General features: G+C 41.1%; 1 protein-coding gene and 1 non-coding gene across 2 annotated transcripts; both read left to right on the forward strand.

Annotated features, from left to right (window-relative positions):
- The first annotated feature begins 254 nt into the window (after window positions 1–254).
- SARC_04965 (hypothetical protein) lies at window positions 255–15,423 on the forward strand. The gene is made up of 12 exons (XM_014301178.1): window positions 255–437; window positions 1,780–2,239; window positions 4,215–4,379; window positions 5,844–5,942; window positions 6,551–6,653; window positions 7,498–7,636; window positions 8,662–8,836; window positions 9,641–9,797; window positions 11,462–11,528; window positions 12,502–12,608; window positions 13,543–13,752; window positions 15,268–15,423. The coding sequence occupies exons 1-12, from the start codon at window positions 308–310 to the stop codon at window positions 15,337–15,339; spliced, it is 1,884 nt and encodes a 627-aa protein (XP_014156653.1). The 5' UTR covers window positions 255–307; the 3' UTR covers window positions 15,340–15,423.
- A 1,590-nt stretch (window positions 15,424–17,013) lies between these two features.
- Window positions 17,014–17,086, forward strand: SARC_30106. The gene has a single exon. It is a non-coding gene; the product is annotated as a tRNA-Ala (tRNA).
- The last annotated feature ends 183 nt before the right edge of the window (window positions 17,087–17,269 follow it).

Consider the following 17,269-nt stretch of genomic DNA (forward strand, 5'->3'; position numbering starts at 1 on the left):
TACTGTAGTATATATATATGTGTGTGTGTGTGTGTGTGCGTGAAAATATATATATATATATATATATTTATATTATATATATGCATGTATGTACGTGTGTGTTTGCATTTGTATTTTGTTTGTATTTGTATTTTTTATTGCGTATATATGTGTGTGTGTGTGGGTGTGGGTGTGGGTGGGTATATATATATATGTATATATGCATATATATGTATATATATATATAATTTCAATGTAGTATCTCGCTTTACATTAGGTTGAAACAGTGTTCGGGGCATCTTTCCTCGCCCTCGCACCGGAACACGAGATGGTGAAAGCGTCGTGCGATCTGGTCTCAGCCGAGAGTGACAGTGCACGGGAAAAACGCCGTACTACTGTGGAGCAATACGTACACAAAGTTGCGAATATGAGCTCAACTACACGCCAGGCTGAAGGAGGTAAGTTACAGCATTCATTGACCTGTAAATGTATATGTATATATATGTACACACACACATATATATATTTATATATATATATATGTGTGTGTGTGTGTCTGTGTCTGTGTCTGTGTCTGTGTCCGTATATTAAGTGTCCAACGAGGTGAGCTATAACATGTATATACATATTCGCATGTAGACCAAATTAAAGTAGAGCAGTACGTACACAGTGTGACGGATATTAGCTCTATTGTACGCCAGGCCGGAGGAGATGAGTGACAACATTCATATACATATTTATATAGAAATGTATATATATATATATATGTATGTATGTACGTATGTACGTATGTATGTATGTATGTTTATGTATGTATATATATATAAAACAAAACAAAACAATGCTCACCACTCATTACATATTACGGCTCCTCAAGGGGGTCATCTACGGCCGTCGCAGTACAACGTACCAATCTAATCACATCTCCACAGTCGCGTGCCTGTTACTATGACTATTACGCGAAAGGTTTGCAGGGTTAAACAGTTCGAACAACAAATATAACGTACACATTTGCCTCGTTGAACACCACTCACTCCACAAAGGCTCCTCCGCTGGACTTGGACTTACCCACCACTACACATTCTCACTCCTGTACGCGTCTGTGTGGCCATGTTTGCGTGCGATTATGTACTGCTTCACCCAGACACGGTTCCCACACCCCAATGTAATACAATGAAAACCCTAAAACCCTATGAAAAACCCCATACAAACGTCTGCATTACAATCCTTCATGTACCTACTGCGCGGGTTGATCTGGCAATGTACGCATTCAACCTGTTTCCTGGGTATACGTATTGTATCTCTTGTGAGTGCGTGCGACTGAGAGCTGTCCAACAATCGCACCGCAGTTGCATCAACCCGACCCACACTCCAATACAACAGTCTTACCACCTTGTATATCTTTGTATGTATCTTGCTACCTTGTATATCTTAGTATATCTTCTATTTGTATGTCTCTTACTACCTTGAATATCTTGGTATATCTTATCTTTGCATAACTCTAAATATCTTGCAAATCTTACTATATCTTATCTTTGTATGTCTCATATCACCTTGTATATCTTAGTATATCTTATATTTGTAGGTCTCTTACTACCTTTTATATCTTAGTATATGTTATCTTTGTATGTCTCTTACTACCTTGTATATCTTAGTTTATCTTATTTGTATATCTACTACCACCTTGTGTATCTTAGTATATCTTATCTTTGTATGTCTCTTACTACCTTCTGTATCTTGGTATCTTTGCATATCTCGTACCACCTTGTATACCTTATCTTTGTACTATATAATTATCAGGATCCTCTACCGGGCTTGATTTACAACTGTACGCGCTCAACCCGTTTAACGGCAAGCGTATCCCCGTGTATGCGTGCGACTATGTGCTGTCCGACTACGGCACCGGTGCAGTGATGGGCGTACCCGCACACGACAGCAGAGACGCCCTATTTGCCCAGAACCACAACCTGGAGGTAGTCCCAGTCTACAGTGGTACAGACCTGGGTGCAGCGGGGTCCTCTGGGTCGATAGGGGGTGGAGATTCCGACGGTAGGGACAATGTAGGTAGTCAAGCAGACGGTAGTGGTAGTGAAGGTGCCGCTGAGGATACTGATAGTGTGGTGTTGGTGGAGAGTGGGGAGTTCAGTGGTATGCCAGTAGCACTGGGCCGCGCAGCGATCGCGGCGAAGGCACTCGACATGGGCATTGGAGAGACCACCACACAGTACAAGATCAGAGACTGGGGCGTCAGCAGGCAGAGGTGTGTGATGTATACATACACACTTCTTTGTCTCGTATAGCTTATGTGTGTGCGTATTTTGATGTATAGGTATATATATATATGTGTGTGTGTGTGTGTGTGTGTGTGTGTGTGTGTGTGACTCAGCCAAGTAGCGATCCGCGGTGGAGACGTTTTACATGCACATGGAGGATCCAAACACAGTATCGGACAAGAGACTGGACCGTCTGCAGGCTATAATGAATAGTATATAGAATTACGATTGGCTTAAGGCTATGGTGAATTGTATATAGAATTACGATTGGCTTAAGGCTATAATGAATAATATATAGAATTACGATTGGCTTATGGCTATAGTGAATTGTATATAGAATTACGATTGGCTTAAGGCTATGGTGAGTAGTATATGGAATTGGGGTTGGCTTAAGGCAATGGTGAGTAGTATACAGAATTAGGATTGGTTTAAGTCTATGATGAGTAATATATAGAATTGGGGTTGGCTTAAGGCAACGGTGAGTAGCATATAATATCAGCCTTGGCTTCAGGCTATGGTGAGTAGTATGTAGAATTAGGATTGGCTTAAGGATGTGGTGAGTAATATATTGAATTAAGATTGGCCTAAGGCTATGGTGAGTAGTATATTGAATTAGGATTCGCTTGCTAATTGACTAACCAATTTACCTTGCGCTATGCGGCAAATATGGAACTACTGGGAATCGCCAGCTGAGCGAAACATAGACAAATGCTTCCTTCTCATAAAACCTGAGACATCGTTCCCGAATTTGGTATATCACCTAGTTTTCTCCATCAAGTTGTCAAAAAGCTCATTCTGTCAAATCTATTTATAACCCATGAGTTCATATCTTTTTATAACTCATGATGTCATCTATTTATGACCCATGAGTTCATATATATTTATATCCCAAGAGTTCATATTCATATATAACTTGCGAGTTATATCTATATGCAACTCATGAGTTGGTATCTATTTATAACTCTTGTGTTCATATATATTTATAGCTCATGAATTCAGATCTATTTATATCCCATGAATTCATATCCATTTATAGCTCATGAATTCATATCTATTTATAACTCATGAGCTCACATCTATTTATAGCCCATGAGTTCATATTCATTTAACCTCATGAATTCATATTTATTTATACCTCATCAGTTCACATCTATCTATAACCCATGTGTTCATATTCATTTAAACCTCATGAATTCATATCTATTTATACCTCATCAGTTCACATCTATTTATAACCCATGAGTTCATGTCCATTTAAAACCTCATGAATTCATATCTATTTATAAATCATAAATTCATATTCATTTAAACCTCATAAATTCATATATATTTATAACTCATGAGTTCACATCTATTTATAACCCATGAGTTGATATTCATTTAAACCTCATGATTTCATATCTATTTATAGCTCATGAGTTCACATCTATTTATAGCCCATGAGTTAATATTGTAGAGTATGGAGAGTAGCTGAAAGGTACGAGACAACAGGATACAATAGACCTCTTCTCAAGTACGGCTATCTCAGCTAGGAAAAAGTCCCCAGTCTGAGAGAACCGAACTGAGTCTTTATTTGTGCTGTCTTATATGCTTGGTGTGTTCTATGTCTGACAAGTGTCCCTCACTCCCATCTGGTTGCTTATCTTCTTTGATTAGGGTATCTACCACTGGTTGCAGTCCATAGCACTTAAGAACGCACTAAGTATATAAGACAACACAAATGATGACTCAGTTCGGTTCTCTCAGACTAAGGACTTTTCCTAGCTGAGATAACCGTACTTAAGAAGAGGTCTATTGTATCCTATTGTCTCGTACCTTTCAACTACTCTCCATACTCTACATTTTTTTACAATATTTTAAACCTCATGATTTCATATCTATTAATAACTCATGAGTTCATATCTATTATAACCCATGAATGCATATCCATTTACATCGTATTTATTGGTAATCCTTCATTAGATACTGGGGCGCTCCAATTCCCATTGTCCACTGCAAGAGTTGTAAGGCCGTGGCTGTGCCTGAGAGTGACTTGCCAGTGCGACTGCCGGAGACAGTCACGCTCAGTGGTCGTGGTGGGTCTCCATTAGAGACAGCCAAGGATTGGCTGCATACGACATGTCCAAAGTATGGCGGTTGCACGTGTGTCTTGTCAAGATGTGTGTGTGTATGTTTTTGTTTATGTGTGCGTGTGTGTGTGTGTATGTATATGTATGTGTGTGACAGACACGGGATAGGTGTGTGGATGGTAGCTTGGCAATCATAATATGGGACATGGTTTTGGATTGGCTGCTCAGTAGTTGAGGTGGATCTTCGCTTTAGGGTCTAGGAGTTTTAACCTTAGAAGCATAGTACATACGTGAGGTCCCGTGTATGAGATACTGAGGTGTAGCACACGTGTGCGGAGTGTCTCTATTGTTCCGTACAGATAAGTTCAGCATGTGTCTAATGCTGGTTCGGCGATGTATGTCTGTGTGAGGTTTGGAACAGGGGTATGTGCTTGTACTTGTGTTTCCACTAGGGATGGAGGTTAGGGGTCCAATGCTGATACCCAAATGCAATCCCAAAAGGCACCGCCAAGGAATGGCTGTGCTCGGTGTGGTTATAACATGAGGTACAAGAACTACATACCGTATCGGCGCGTTAAGTGGTTCTAGATGTGTAGCATGTATGGAGTGAGAGTGCAGCCTGTGACTCATTGTCGGTGGTTTGAAAAGGTCACATAAATATGTAAATATGTATGTATTTATGTATGTATATATATATATATATATGTGTGTGTGTGTGTGTGTGTGTGTAGTATTTATGTATGTATATATATATATATATATAGTGTGTGTGTGTGTGTGTGTGTATATATATGTATATGTAATATATATGTATATATATATATGTATATATATATATATATATATATGTGTGTGTGTGTGTGTTTGTGTATGTATGTATGTATGTCTATGTCTGTCTTTTTGTCTATATATTTATATATATGTCTGTCTGTCTATCTGTCTGTATATATATATATATGTGTGTGTGTGTGTTTGTGTGTGTGCAAGGTATGGAAGAGGACTGTATATTCTAGTGTACGATTCAACTTATGGCACAAGTATAAACAGTACCTCAGAGGCCAGGCCATTCACCGTATCATGTTTCTGTGTATCTCAACAGCCTTTGCCTCTCATTCCCTTCATCTACTTCACAACTGCTGTGACTGACCTTGTTTTTATTTTTTAAACGTATTAAAACTCATACACCCTTGTCTCTGTCCACTCATCCCATACGCCCTATTAAAGCGTATTGAAACGTATACGCCCTTGTTCTGTCCTCTCGTCCCATACGCCCCATTTAAGCGTACTAAAACACATATGCCTTTGTCTCTGTCCATTCATCCTATACGCCCCTTAAAAACGTTTTAAAACGTATACGCCCTTGTCTCTGACCATTCTTCCCATTCGCCCCATTAAGACGTATTAAAACGTATACGCCCTTGTCTCTGTCCACTCAACTCATACGCCCCATTAAAACGTATTAAAACGTATATGCCCTTGTCTCTGTCCACTCATCCCATATACTCGACGTCTACTCTTGAAGATGTCATGGACCTGCCGTACGAGACACCAACACAATGGACACGTTCGTGGACTCCTCCTGGTACTTCCTCCGCTATCTGGACCCCAACAATACTGAAGCGTAAGTGTAGGCTGTAGGTGTTATTCAGAAGTATATTCCAAACAGTACCAATTACCAAGACCTATGCGTCAAAGTTATATCAGTGGTATTTCTAGTAGGTGTTATTCAGAAGTGTATTCCAAACAGTGCCAATTACTAAGACATATGCGTCAGAGCTGTACGAGTGGTATTCCTCGTATGTGTTATTCAGAAGTATATTCCAAACAATACCAATTACCAAGACCTATGCGTCAGAGCTGCACGAGTGGCATTCGTAGTAGGTGCCCTTCCCGTTCAAACGTCTTGGCTGGATGGTGTCGTTCTGCATATAAATAGCACTCGCAGCATCGATGATTGAGCATTAGTATCCGTTACCTTTCATATTTACCATGTCCTCTGTATTGCTCATTGTTGCTTGGCTTGTGGCGCCCGTCTTCGTTGCTGCGCTCAATGACTTCGCGTGGTACTCACTCCACATAACTTCATTGCTCCTGTACGCCTTGTGTTACTCGCTCACCTTATCCTTGTTTCCTTACTTAATCCATCCCTCGTTCACGTACTCTGTCCCTCGTTTACGTACTCTGTCCCTCGTTTACGTACTCTGTCCCTCGTTCTCCCGTCTTTCTCAGATTGGCAGGGGCTGCGGCTGTTAAGGGCATGCCGGTGGATTTGTACATCGGAGGCATCGAACATGCCATCATGCACCTGTTGTACTCCCGCTTCGTTACCAAGGTAACGGATGGGTTTCTGCTGTAAATTTGTATACCCGCTTGGTTACCAAGGTAACGGATAGGTTTCTCCTGTATGTTGGTACTACCGCTTCGTTACCCTGGTATCCGATAATAGTCTTGTGTATATCCGCCACGGTTTCTACGGTTTGGGTTGTCTCGCATTGTCTCGCCTGAAGGCCACTAGTAGCGCGTTGCCGCTTGCCATGCGCTCGTAAGCTGTCAGTAGATGGTTTGTGTGTCACTTCTACGGTGTCTTATGTTGTGTGCTGATACAATCAGTTCGAATACTATTTTTTTTTATTGGATGAATAAGTTTCTTTATTTATTCGTGGATGAATAAATTTATTTATTTATTCGTGGATGAATAAGTTTATTTATTTATTCATGGATGAATAGGTTTTTATATTTATTCTTGGACATATATCTTTATTCTTGGACATTTGAGTTTATTTCTTTCTTCTCTCATGAATAAGACGCTCATTCCTCGCCCTGAATTCACACGTGTTGTCGTTTCGTATGTACTCACTTTGGTCATCTCTGCCTTTGATCTGTGGTCCACTTAGTCTGCCTTGTTTTAAGGTTTAGGGTTCAAACTGCAGTTTAACTTTTCTATTTTTAGTCACACCCCTATATGCTCTTTGACCGCATTTCATTTAGCGTTTTTGTGGTTTTTTTATCCCTAACTTTGTCTCAACTCTTCCCGTTAAGTACTTTAATATTTTTAATACATGCCCTATTTGCCTCTGTTGCTGAGGGACGAGGGTGAGGTACTTTTTTTTCCTTCCCGTTAAGTTTATATATATATATATATATACGTGTTTTAACGCATCGCTTGTTTGCCCCAGTTTCTGAGGGATGAGGGTGTGATCCCAAACTGTTCCGAGCCTTTCACTGAGCTGCTGAACCAAGGCATGGTGCATGGCAGGACATTCACTCACCCCACCACAGGCCAGTACCTCAAACCCGATGAAGTGGACCTCTCAGGTATCATTCTCTATGCGTCCCAACTGCTCTCTCTCTCGCCTGTGCGTGTGCGTGTGTAGAGATCTAGTTAGCGCTTTTCCCTTCCCACCTTTGTTGTTTTCTGGTATTTTCCACGTATGTAATCATATGTTCAATGTATCAGTATATATATGTTAATAAATAAATATATATGGTATATATATATATATATATGTGTGTGTGTGTGTGTGTGTATGTATATGTACATATATATATATATATGTGTGTGTGTGTGTTTGTATATGTATGTATTTATGTATGTATGTATATACATGTATATATATATATGTGTGTGTGTGTGTGTTTGTGTATGTGTGTGTGCATGTATAGTTTACCTGTTCGTGTGTGTGGTTATTGTGCATTTGCGTCTGGTTTATAATGGCAACTCTCCCTCGTGCGTAGTGTATGCGGGACATAGCAAAGTGAGTATCTTGAGCTACAAAAAGCGTGTGGAGATGAGCTTTACGGGCGTCAACACCGCTCTTTATATATGTCTGTTGCTGAGAAGTGTACTTTATAACACGTTTTAATGCCCACATTCCGGCCTGTTGCCTGTGTGTATGTGTGTGTGTGTATGTATGTATATATATATATGTGTGTGTGTGTGTGTATGTATATTTATGTGTATACGTGTATGGATTTCCTCTTGGTAATTGTGAAAGTGTCTGATGCAGGACATCGCGGGTATGTACACATAGGCAAGTGAATCGACAAGTGTTTGTGTGTACAGACATCTGTGTACTCGTGTGTATTTATCAGTATTACATCTGAATGCATGTGCATGCGTCTTGTTGCACACACGTCTACCCACGCACACGCACACGTGCGTATGTGCACCCAACACGCCCTCTTAACCCTACACCCTATTGCCCTAACATATTCTTGGACTCTAAACTTGAACTCTACCTGAATCCTAGCCCTAAATTAATTCTGAACCCCATACTCTAACCCTACACTAATTCTAGACTATAACCCTAAACTCTACCCGAACCCTAAACCCTAAACAGATCCATTAAAACCACTCATTCGAGAGAGCGGGTTGGTCCCAACTGATTCGTTTGAGAAGATGTCCAAATCCAAATACAACGGCGTTGACCCCAGTGCCGCCTCCGAGCAGCACGGTGTAGATACACTGCGATTGCACATGTTATTCAAGGCGCCCCCTGAGCTTGTACTGGACTGGTATGCATTGTACTATAGTGAAGAGTGTTGTTATGTAATATGAAACGATGTGTAGGTAGTGATATGGACTGAGCAACGTGATGTCGTCACATTGCTACTTCATATGCCATTCAAAGTACTTTCTGAACTCGTACTAGATTGGCATTGGTATATTTATTTATTTCTTGATTTATTGGTTTATTGATTTATTGGTTTATTGGTTTGTTGATTTATTGGTTTATTGGTTTATTTGTTTGTTGATTTATTGGTTCATTGGTTTATTGATGTATTGATTTGTTGATTTATTCATTCATTCGTCTATTGATTTGTTTATTCATTCTAGTCCTCGTGCGCGCGATGTGCGTCGTTATCTCGCCATTCTTATGGATGGTTTAGGGTCTCATTAAACCTTGTAAATCCTAGAACCCCTAAAACCCCGAAAACGACAGAGTGGGTACATCACAGAAGCTGTATAGATTATTCATCGAGCACTTAAGCTAGATGTGTTTGTACTAGGTTTAAATGTACTGTGTGTTTGAATTACATACTCTTTTTCATTCCAATTAGCACGCAAACAGCACCTAGTAGGGGTCCCGGCGGTGGCTGATGCTAGTGTAGTTGCTAGGGCAGGAGTTGATAGTCTTCCCACCCCTCACATATAATGCCCAAAAAGATATATTACTATTATATTATTATATATTTTTTATTGTTATTAAAAAAAAATATTATTATTATTATTCCTATTCTTATTCTTATACTTATTACTATGTATACCACTTCAGAATGATGCAATACTTTTCTTCGCCTCGCTGTTTTTTTTTCCAGGGACACGCAGAGTATTCAGGGGTCTCGGCGGTGGCTGGTGCGTGTGTGGGGGTTGGTGCAGGAGTTGTTGGAGTGTCGTATCCTCACAGACGATGGCTACAAAGGCTCAGACATCGACATCGAGTCACGACGTATGCTGCACCGCACAGTCCAATCGGTGAGTGTCGTAGGGTTTCTAGAGTTACTGTGCAATCGGTATCATAGATTTTAGTGTTTAAAGTTTTTAAAGTTACTGTACAATCAGTGAGTGTCTAGAGTTTTAAGGTTTGGGTTTAGGGTTTCTATAGTCACTGTGCAATGGGTGAGTGTCATTGGTCGTGAGCCAATCGAGTCAGGCATAGCTTGTTTCTAGGGTACAGTCCACCGGAGCGTTAGGCGAGTAGCCTCATTAAACGCATACATGATCATGTGGTATGTACACGCGCCTTATCGTTAGTCCGTGGAGGATGTGTGTATGTATCGCTTCCTCTCTCTCTCTCTCGGTAGGTAGGTAGGTAGGTAGCTTACCTAGCAAGGTTTTGGGTTTTAGGGTTTTAATCTGTATGTACTCGCCGTTAGACATTAAATACTCCTTGGTTGTACCATCATTACCCAGACAACGGGTTTATGTTGAATATATATCGCCCTGTGTTTTCATCTGCGGATTGTTTGTTGCAGTTAGCTGTGCTATAGCTCAGATCGGGACACCTCATATAGTGTGAGCTCAACTATCACTTAGCGCACAGCTACCACTAGACTCTATTCCGTCTAAATATTTGCCATGTTCGGAAATAAACTCTACGTGGATGGGTTTTAGGGTTGTAGGGCTTTAATCGATGTGTGCAACACCTGAGATAGTCCGTTTGATCACTCACGTCCCACTTTACGAGCCCTCTCGAGTATGTCATCGGTTGGTTTATACATATCACCGTGTGCAACACGTTGTCGCCTTCTCCTGTTGCATACAGCAATAGTAAACAACCCTGTATGTTTACCACTCGTATATATATGTATTATATATATATGCATTCTGTTAAGTGTGGAAACACATCGCTGTGCAAACTACAATGCCTCGATCTCCTACTATATACAACGATATCAAACAATATGGGTATACCCACCACGGCATATGACTAAGTATATATACATTCTATATACTACCATGCATATTCCCAAATACATCTGGGATTGTTGATTACGGCATATAATATACCACTATAACTATAGATATTCATTCTACAAACTACCATACATATACCCAAATACATCTGGGTATACTCACTACTCAGCATATAATATACACCTCTATAACTATGCATGTTTCCATTCTACATACTACCATACATATATCCAAATACATCTTGTAAAACTGACTATGGCATATATATATATATATATATATCTATAAATACATATGGGTATACTCACTACTCGACATATATATACCTCTATAACTAGATATATTGTCATTCTACATACTACCATGGATATATCCAAATACATCTTGAAATACTGACCATGGCATATATATATATATATCTATAAATATATATATATACAATATATATACTATCATACATATACCCAAACACATCTGGGTATACTTACTACTCGGCATATATATACCTCTATAACTATACATGTTTCCATTCTCCATACTACCATACATATATCCAAATACATCTTGAAATACTGACTATGGCATAAATATATAAATACATATATGTATATGTATATGTATATGTATATATATATATATGCAATATATATACTACCATACATATACCCAAATACATCTGGGTATACTCACCACTCGACATATAAACCTTGTCGTTCGCTTAGGTAGAGACAGCACTGGAAACCCATTCGTTCAACTCTGCCGTCGCAAAGCTCATGGGCTTCACCAATGGTATACATACTTATCTGTACAGAGTGTGATAGTAAACCAATCTGCCTTGGTTATGTAGGAAAGTATACGCTTTTGTATGCACCAATTGTGTCAGTACTCACAAAGATACTGTATCATGTGTGACATTTTACGTACTTGACATTTCACGTACTTGCCTGTACCATGTGGGACATTATACGTACTTACCTTAAAAAGTGTAACAGTATTTGTACTCACCTGTACCATGTGTGGCTGTATACGTAGTTATATTATCCAGTGTAAGAATATTCGTACAAACCTATACCATGTGTGACTGTATACGTACTTACCTTAACCAGTGTAACAGTATTGGTACTCCTCTGTGCCATCTGTGTCAGTTTACGTACCTACCTGTACCATGTAGTTCCGTATACGTTTTGATGAGCAATAACGGTGAATCATCTTATCTCTCGTATGTAGCATAAACTTAATCTCAAACATCATGTACGGAGTGGAGCGTAGATGAGCCGATACTTACACCCATCTAGTTGTAGTGTGGCCACATGCGTGTATGAATTATGTGAACGAACGCATACCCGACGGGTCGGGATACGAATGTTTTACTGTGAATGGGTGTTCAGGTCTATCCGCAAACTTGGTATACTGTAGTCGCAAACTTGGTTTCCGCGTACAACAGTTGATCTGATCCATGCATGTGCCACAACCAGTAGCCTGTCTAGTTCTCCGATACTCCTATCAAATTCACTGTGTACGCATGTTACTTGAGGTCAATGTGTGACAACCTCTCCACAAATTCACTGTATATGACTGATGGTCAATGTGGGGCAGACAGCTGTACACGCTGTGGCATATAAGATGATCGTATGCATACACTGAACACACCTCGGCATGCCTACCAGCGCATGTGCCACAGATGCATACCTATTTATGTACTTATACCAACCTGAGTTTATTTATAATCTCATGCCTCATCTTGACCATTTGTCACTGGCAGAGATACGGCAGCACAGGGACAGAGGCATGAGCTCCATCCTCCTCCACGATTGCATTGAAATGCTGGCGGTGCTATCATACCCAATGGTGCCCCACATTGCTTCTGAGGTAGGTATGGGCCAAATCCTCATATTGGCAGTCCTAAACTTCGAGGGTGCCCTGTCTGGTCCGTTTTTAGAGACTATCTCGTAGCGTATAGGAACGAAGACCGTACTGTTTTAGTACACACCATCTGGCACGTATACTGAGGGGAAAGCAGTATGCCTCATCACGATTACCATGTATTGGCCTGGGTTGTCTGACCGCATCTAAGACATCACGGATATCATATCTGCCAAGGTACACCCTATCACCCGAATGTATTAGTCAGGCATCCACCTATCCATGCGAAAGCCACAACAAGCAACCTGTGTGTCTGGGACAACGAGTGTTTTACAGCCATCCACCTCTTTGGAGTATAAGCGCACAGACACCTACGCGGAGAGGGACGAAAGACACTCGAGCTCTCATGACATGCGCATACATGGTTTCAGCTGTACCTTTTGTGCTCTGTCAGAATATTTTCTTTTTTGCCACAGATATGACATATCGTGATATCCCGGCCTATAAATGCCGTGCGGTGGCCTGTGGCGGACCACTTATGTACAGATACGCGTGTCTTCTTGGCACTGGTGCACTTCTCCACACACCCCACACCTACATGGACTTGATGATACCAGATATCTAAGTGTATACCTACATCGCGGTACCCGCTTTTTTTTTGCCACAGATATGAGAGGTGGTGACACGCTGACCCACAAGCGCCATACGGTGGTCTGTGGGGGATCGCACGTACAGCAGTTGGCATATAACATTCCACCCGCTCACACTATTCTAAATTTAAAAAAGTATCATCTTCCTCTCGTGCCGTTTCCTACATATGTTCCCTCCGCTCTGCACCATCTCTCACCTCCTCTCATACTCCTCTACCCGCCAATACCTACAGCAGATATGCCCCTAACACCCCTAACACCTACACACGCTTCATCCTCGTGCACGGCAGATATGGGAAGTGGTCACCCACCGACCCACAAGCGCCATGCGGTGGCCTGTGGTGGACCACAAACTACTGGCGACGGCTGAGCGTACAGTGGTGATTCAGATCAACGGTCGCACTAAAGGCACTGTGACGGTGGACTCAAATGCCACAGACGCCCAAGTGCAGGAAGCGGCCTTAGCATCGGACGTGGTGAAGAAACAGCAACTCGACATGGTATGTTTGTGCGTGTGGGTCTGTGTATAGTGTGTCTGATTGTGCTGTGTGTTTTTATAGTAGTGCTTTGCTGCTGGCATCAAACGCGATGAACAAACAGCAACTCGACATGGTATGTTTGTGCGCGTGGTTCTGTATATAGTGTGTTTGATTGTGGTGTGTGTATTCATAGTAGTGCCTTGCTGCTGGCATCAAACGCGATGAAGAAACATCAACTCGACACGATATGTTTGTGCGTGTGGGTCTGTGTATAGTGTGTCTGATTGTGGTGTGTGTATTTATCGTAAGGCCTTACTGCTGGCATCCAGCTGAATCCATACGTGTTGCTGAGTGGTAGTGGTGTTACTTGTGATGGCACCATTGTGTGCCGCGGTGTATCGAATGGTTGTGACATGTAAGTCGTGGTAGACACACCTAGCAACTCGTATGGGTCAACTATTTGGTGCAGGAGGGAAGCAACAGAGGTGCCTACCGCGTCTTTAGCCTGTTATGTGTGGCGTGGTTGTGTGAAGTCTGCTGTGTGGTGTTGTCTGGGATGTTACGGTTCTGTCTTACACTACTGTGACATGCTCGTGCGATACATAACGTAGATAGATTTTTTAGTTCTAGTGGCTATATAAGTATAGCTATATACATGTAACGGAACTCTGTTTGTTATAGTAGTTTGTATGTGCTGGCTGCATGCGTTGTTACATACGGACTGTATTGCTCGTTCTGTGTTGCGTATTGTGTGCTGTACGCCGTGTATCTTGGAACGGTATCCCATGTGCCGTTTCTTGGGCTTAACATATTCGAGACGCTTTTGATCCCGCGGGACAGACTGCCATAGTATTATGTATAGGACATTGCATATAGTGAGATGGACTGCAATATGGTTTGTCTTTGCAATGTATTTGATTGTAGTCCGTGTACGCCCTGAGTCTTATCGCACATGTCGCGTGCTCGAACAGACCTCACATTATATACTATTATTATACAATTTTGTACTTGTTGGATCGAAATAGTTGCTGGCAGACGACTTCATTGGAAGTTCTGCACTATGTACTATTTCCTCATATTTCCAACGCATGGCTGCATGTGGAGTATACGCTTTAACATAGCTTGAAATGAGTCGGCGGACGCAACATCACTGCGCATGCCTATGCTATTCCCCGTGTGCGAATGCGACCTGTGTCTATGAAAAAAATTCAGTCTCGTGTGTTGTATATCTCGGATCTAAACGCACGGTTCAGCTGTGCGTGGTAGTGTGTCGTTTGTGTGAAGTGAGCTCATTGTTTATATACTATGGTGGTATACCATCCAACGGAAACACATGTGACAGATAAAGGCGGGAGAGAAAATGCTGACGGCGTCTATTTCCTCGCTTTCATATACAGCCTTGAACACTAACACGTGCTGATGCAACCATGCTCAACATGTTATATGAGAAAAACAGCCACAAAGTCATTTCGTTTAATTGGTACTGGACGGGCTCGCAAGGTTTAGTCTAATTATTCCCTGATCGCACACTCACAGGACTCGATACGGCGCATGATCGTCGCTAACAAGGGGGGTCTGATTAATCTGGTCATGCCAAAGAAAAAATAAAACTTCGGAGGATCTATCAATAGAAGAGGGAAACTTTAGTTTGTGATACAAGAGAAATAAAGTATTAGACGAGCAATCCATCCCCAGTACTGAAAGGCTCTTGCTGAACATTTAAATTCAGGAACGAAGAAAGGTATATAAGAGTTGGCTAGACTTTTGCATCTTCAACATGGAGATATACTGGACGCGGTTTTTGTCATGGAAGGATTTATGAATCCGTCGTTTGTTGAACTACGACATTGCATGCCAACATACCACAGACTGCGTGTGAACCCATATTCAGTATGCACACACTACACTTTCAGCGCACTGCTCTTGCATGCATAATAATCCGAAGCGCATAGTACTTCTACAAGCCGCTGTATGGCCAAACACTACCTTCGAAAAAAACTATCATAGTAGTCTCCTCACCCACTGTGGCTACCCACTGACATAGTTGCTGATTTTGTTTTACTCAGTTCATACACTGACATAGTTGCTGATTTTGTTTTACTCAGTTCATACGATTGGTATGAAGAGTCAGTGACGTAAAGGATAGTATCCTGTGGTCGTTTGTATGCTTTGGAAGATGTGAATCCTCAGTGAGGTAATGATTCCTCTTCAAATGTGGAACGTGCATGTGTTTTTGAAAGTTTTGTTATCTCTACCACGTACACTCTCCTTATAATTCCTTCGGAACTTTTGTTATAAAAGGCAAATACGACAAATGTTGATATATAATTTTCAAGACGGGTCAATATGAATTGATTCTGGAGATATTCCGGGAGGGGTTGAAAAAGAAAATTATTAGTGCCTGATGTGAGCCCAAGAGTGGTGAAAAGTCGCATATCAATTGCGTGGCAATATCTGAACCCTGCTTTGGTAGTTTTCGATAGCGTCGTGCACATAGAGAACATTGCGAAGGAAACAGCGGACTAGTAACAGTACATGCCAAAACATAGGGCTGAAACACACTTATCCCTTATCATATGACCTAGTATTTCCATACACTGCAAAGCTGACAACAATTAAGCTCATCCCGGTGATGGCTGCGGAGAATTTTCCACCAACAATTATACGAATTGTGACGGAACAGTACACTGTACAGTCGGGCAAGAAATCGGAGTCAGAGATATCTCTGTCGAATCATGATGTAAAACAGGGCGAACATTGTGGGCCAGGTATATCTCGAAACGGTCGTAATGAATCGATATGCCGTGAAATTCATACAAAGCAATCCAATATTCTCAAATTGCGCGATTCATTGGTATAGTTCCAAATTTGTGCTTGTTGGGGATCTTATTTATTTCAAGATGGCAGTAACTTACATTCTTATAAGCCAATGGGAACGCTTGAATATTGACTAGTAGCATGAGTTAGGTAGTTTTATAACCGTTCGGGTTGGTAGTCGTCCATTACCGGCCGGTACGGACCGTTTCCACCTAATTCTCGCCAGTTCTGGGTGGGCGTTCTGCACTCTGGTCCGATGTGTTAGATTTTGATTTTGATTTTTTTTAATTCCTGAGTGAGATTCGAACTAAATGGGGTTCTCTAGAGAAGAAATGAAATAACAGGTCTGACCGGACTAATTGTCCGAAGGACAAAAATCCAGAGGCAAATGAACGGAATGCCACTTTGTGATTCATAATTTTTTATATTTGTACTATGATAGAAACAAAGTCAAAGAAAATTGTCCGGGAATTAACTCAGTTGGTAGAGTGCGTGCTTAGCATGCACGAAGTCGGGAGTTCAATTCTCTCATTCTCCAGGTTTCATTTTTGCATCATTGTCAGGTTTGAAGAACGCATAGGCCCCTCGCGGGGAGTTTGCTACCTTCGGTAATGTATAATGGATACTGAATATTCTCATTGATTAAAAAAGGATCGATAGAGGGCAGAACGTCCTCTTGATTGGGGCTGCAGATATATATATATAAATATATATATATATG

This window comes from Sphaeroforma arctica (genome assembly GCF_001186125.1).
Source record: "Sphaeroforma arctica JP610 unplaced genomic scaffold supercont1.300, whole genome shotgun sequence".
Lineage (NCBI taxonomy): Eukaryota > Ichthyosporea > Ichthyophonida > Sphaeroforma > Sphaeroforma arctica.

Bases quoted from the DNA above. Each gene is read 5' to 3' on its own strand.
- SARC_04965 (XM_014301178.1), top strand. From the start codon at position 308: ATGGTGAAAGCGTCGTGCGATCTGGTCTCAGCCGAGAGTGACAGTGCA. The intron at 6,654-7,497 runs GTAACGGATGGG...TGTTTGCCCCAG, and splicing joins ACTCCCGCTTCGTTACCAAG to TTTCTGAGGGATGAGGGTGT. The intron at 11,529-12,501 runs GTATACATACTT...TGTCACTGGCAG, and splicing joins GCTCATGGGCTTCACCAATG to AGATACGGCAGCACAGGGAC.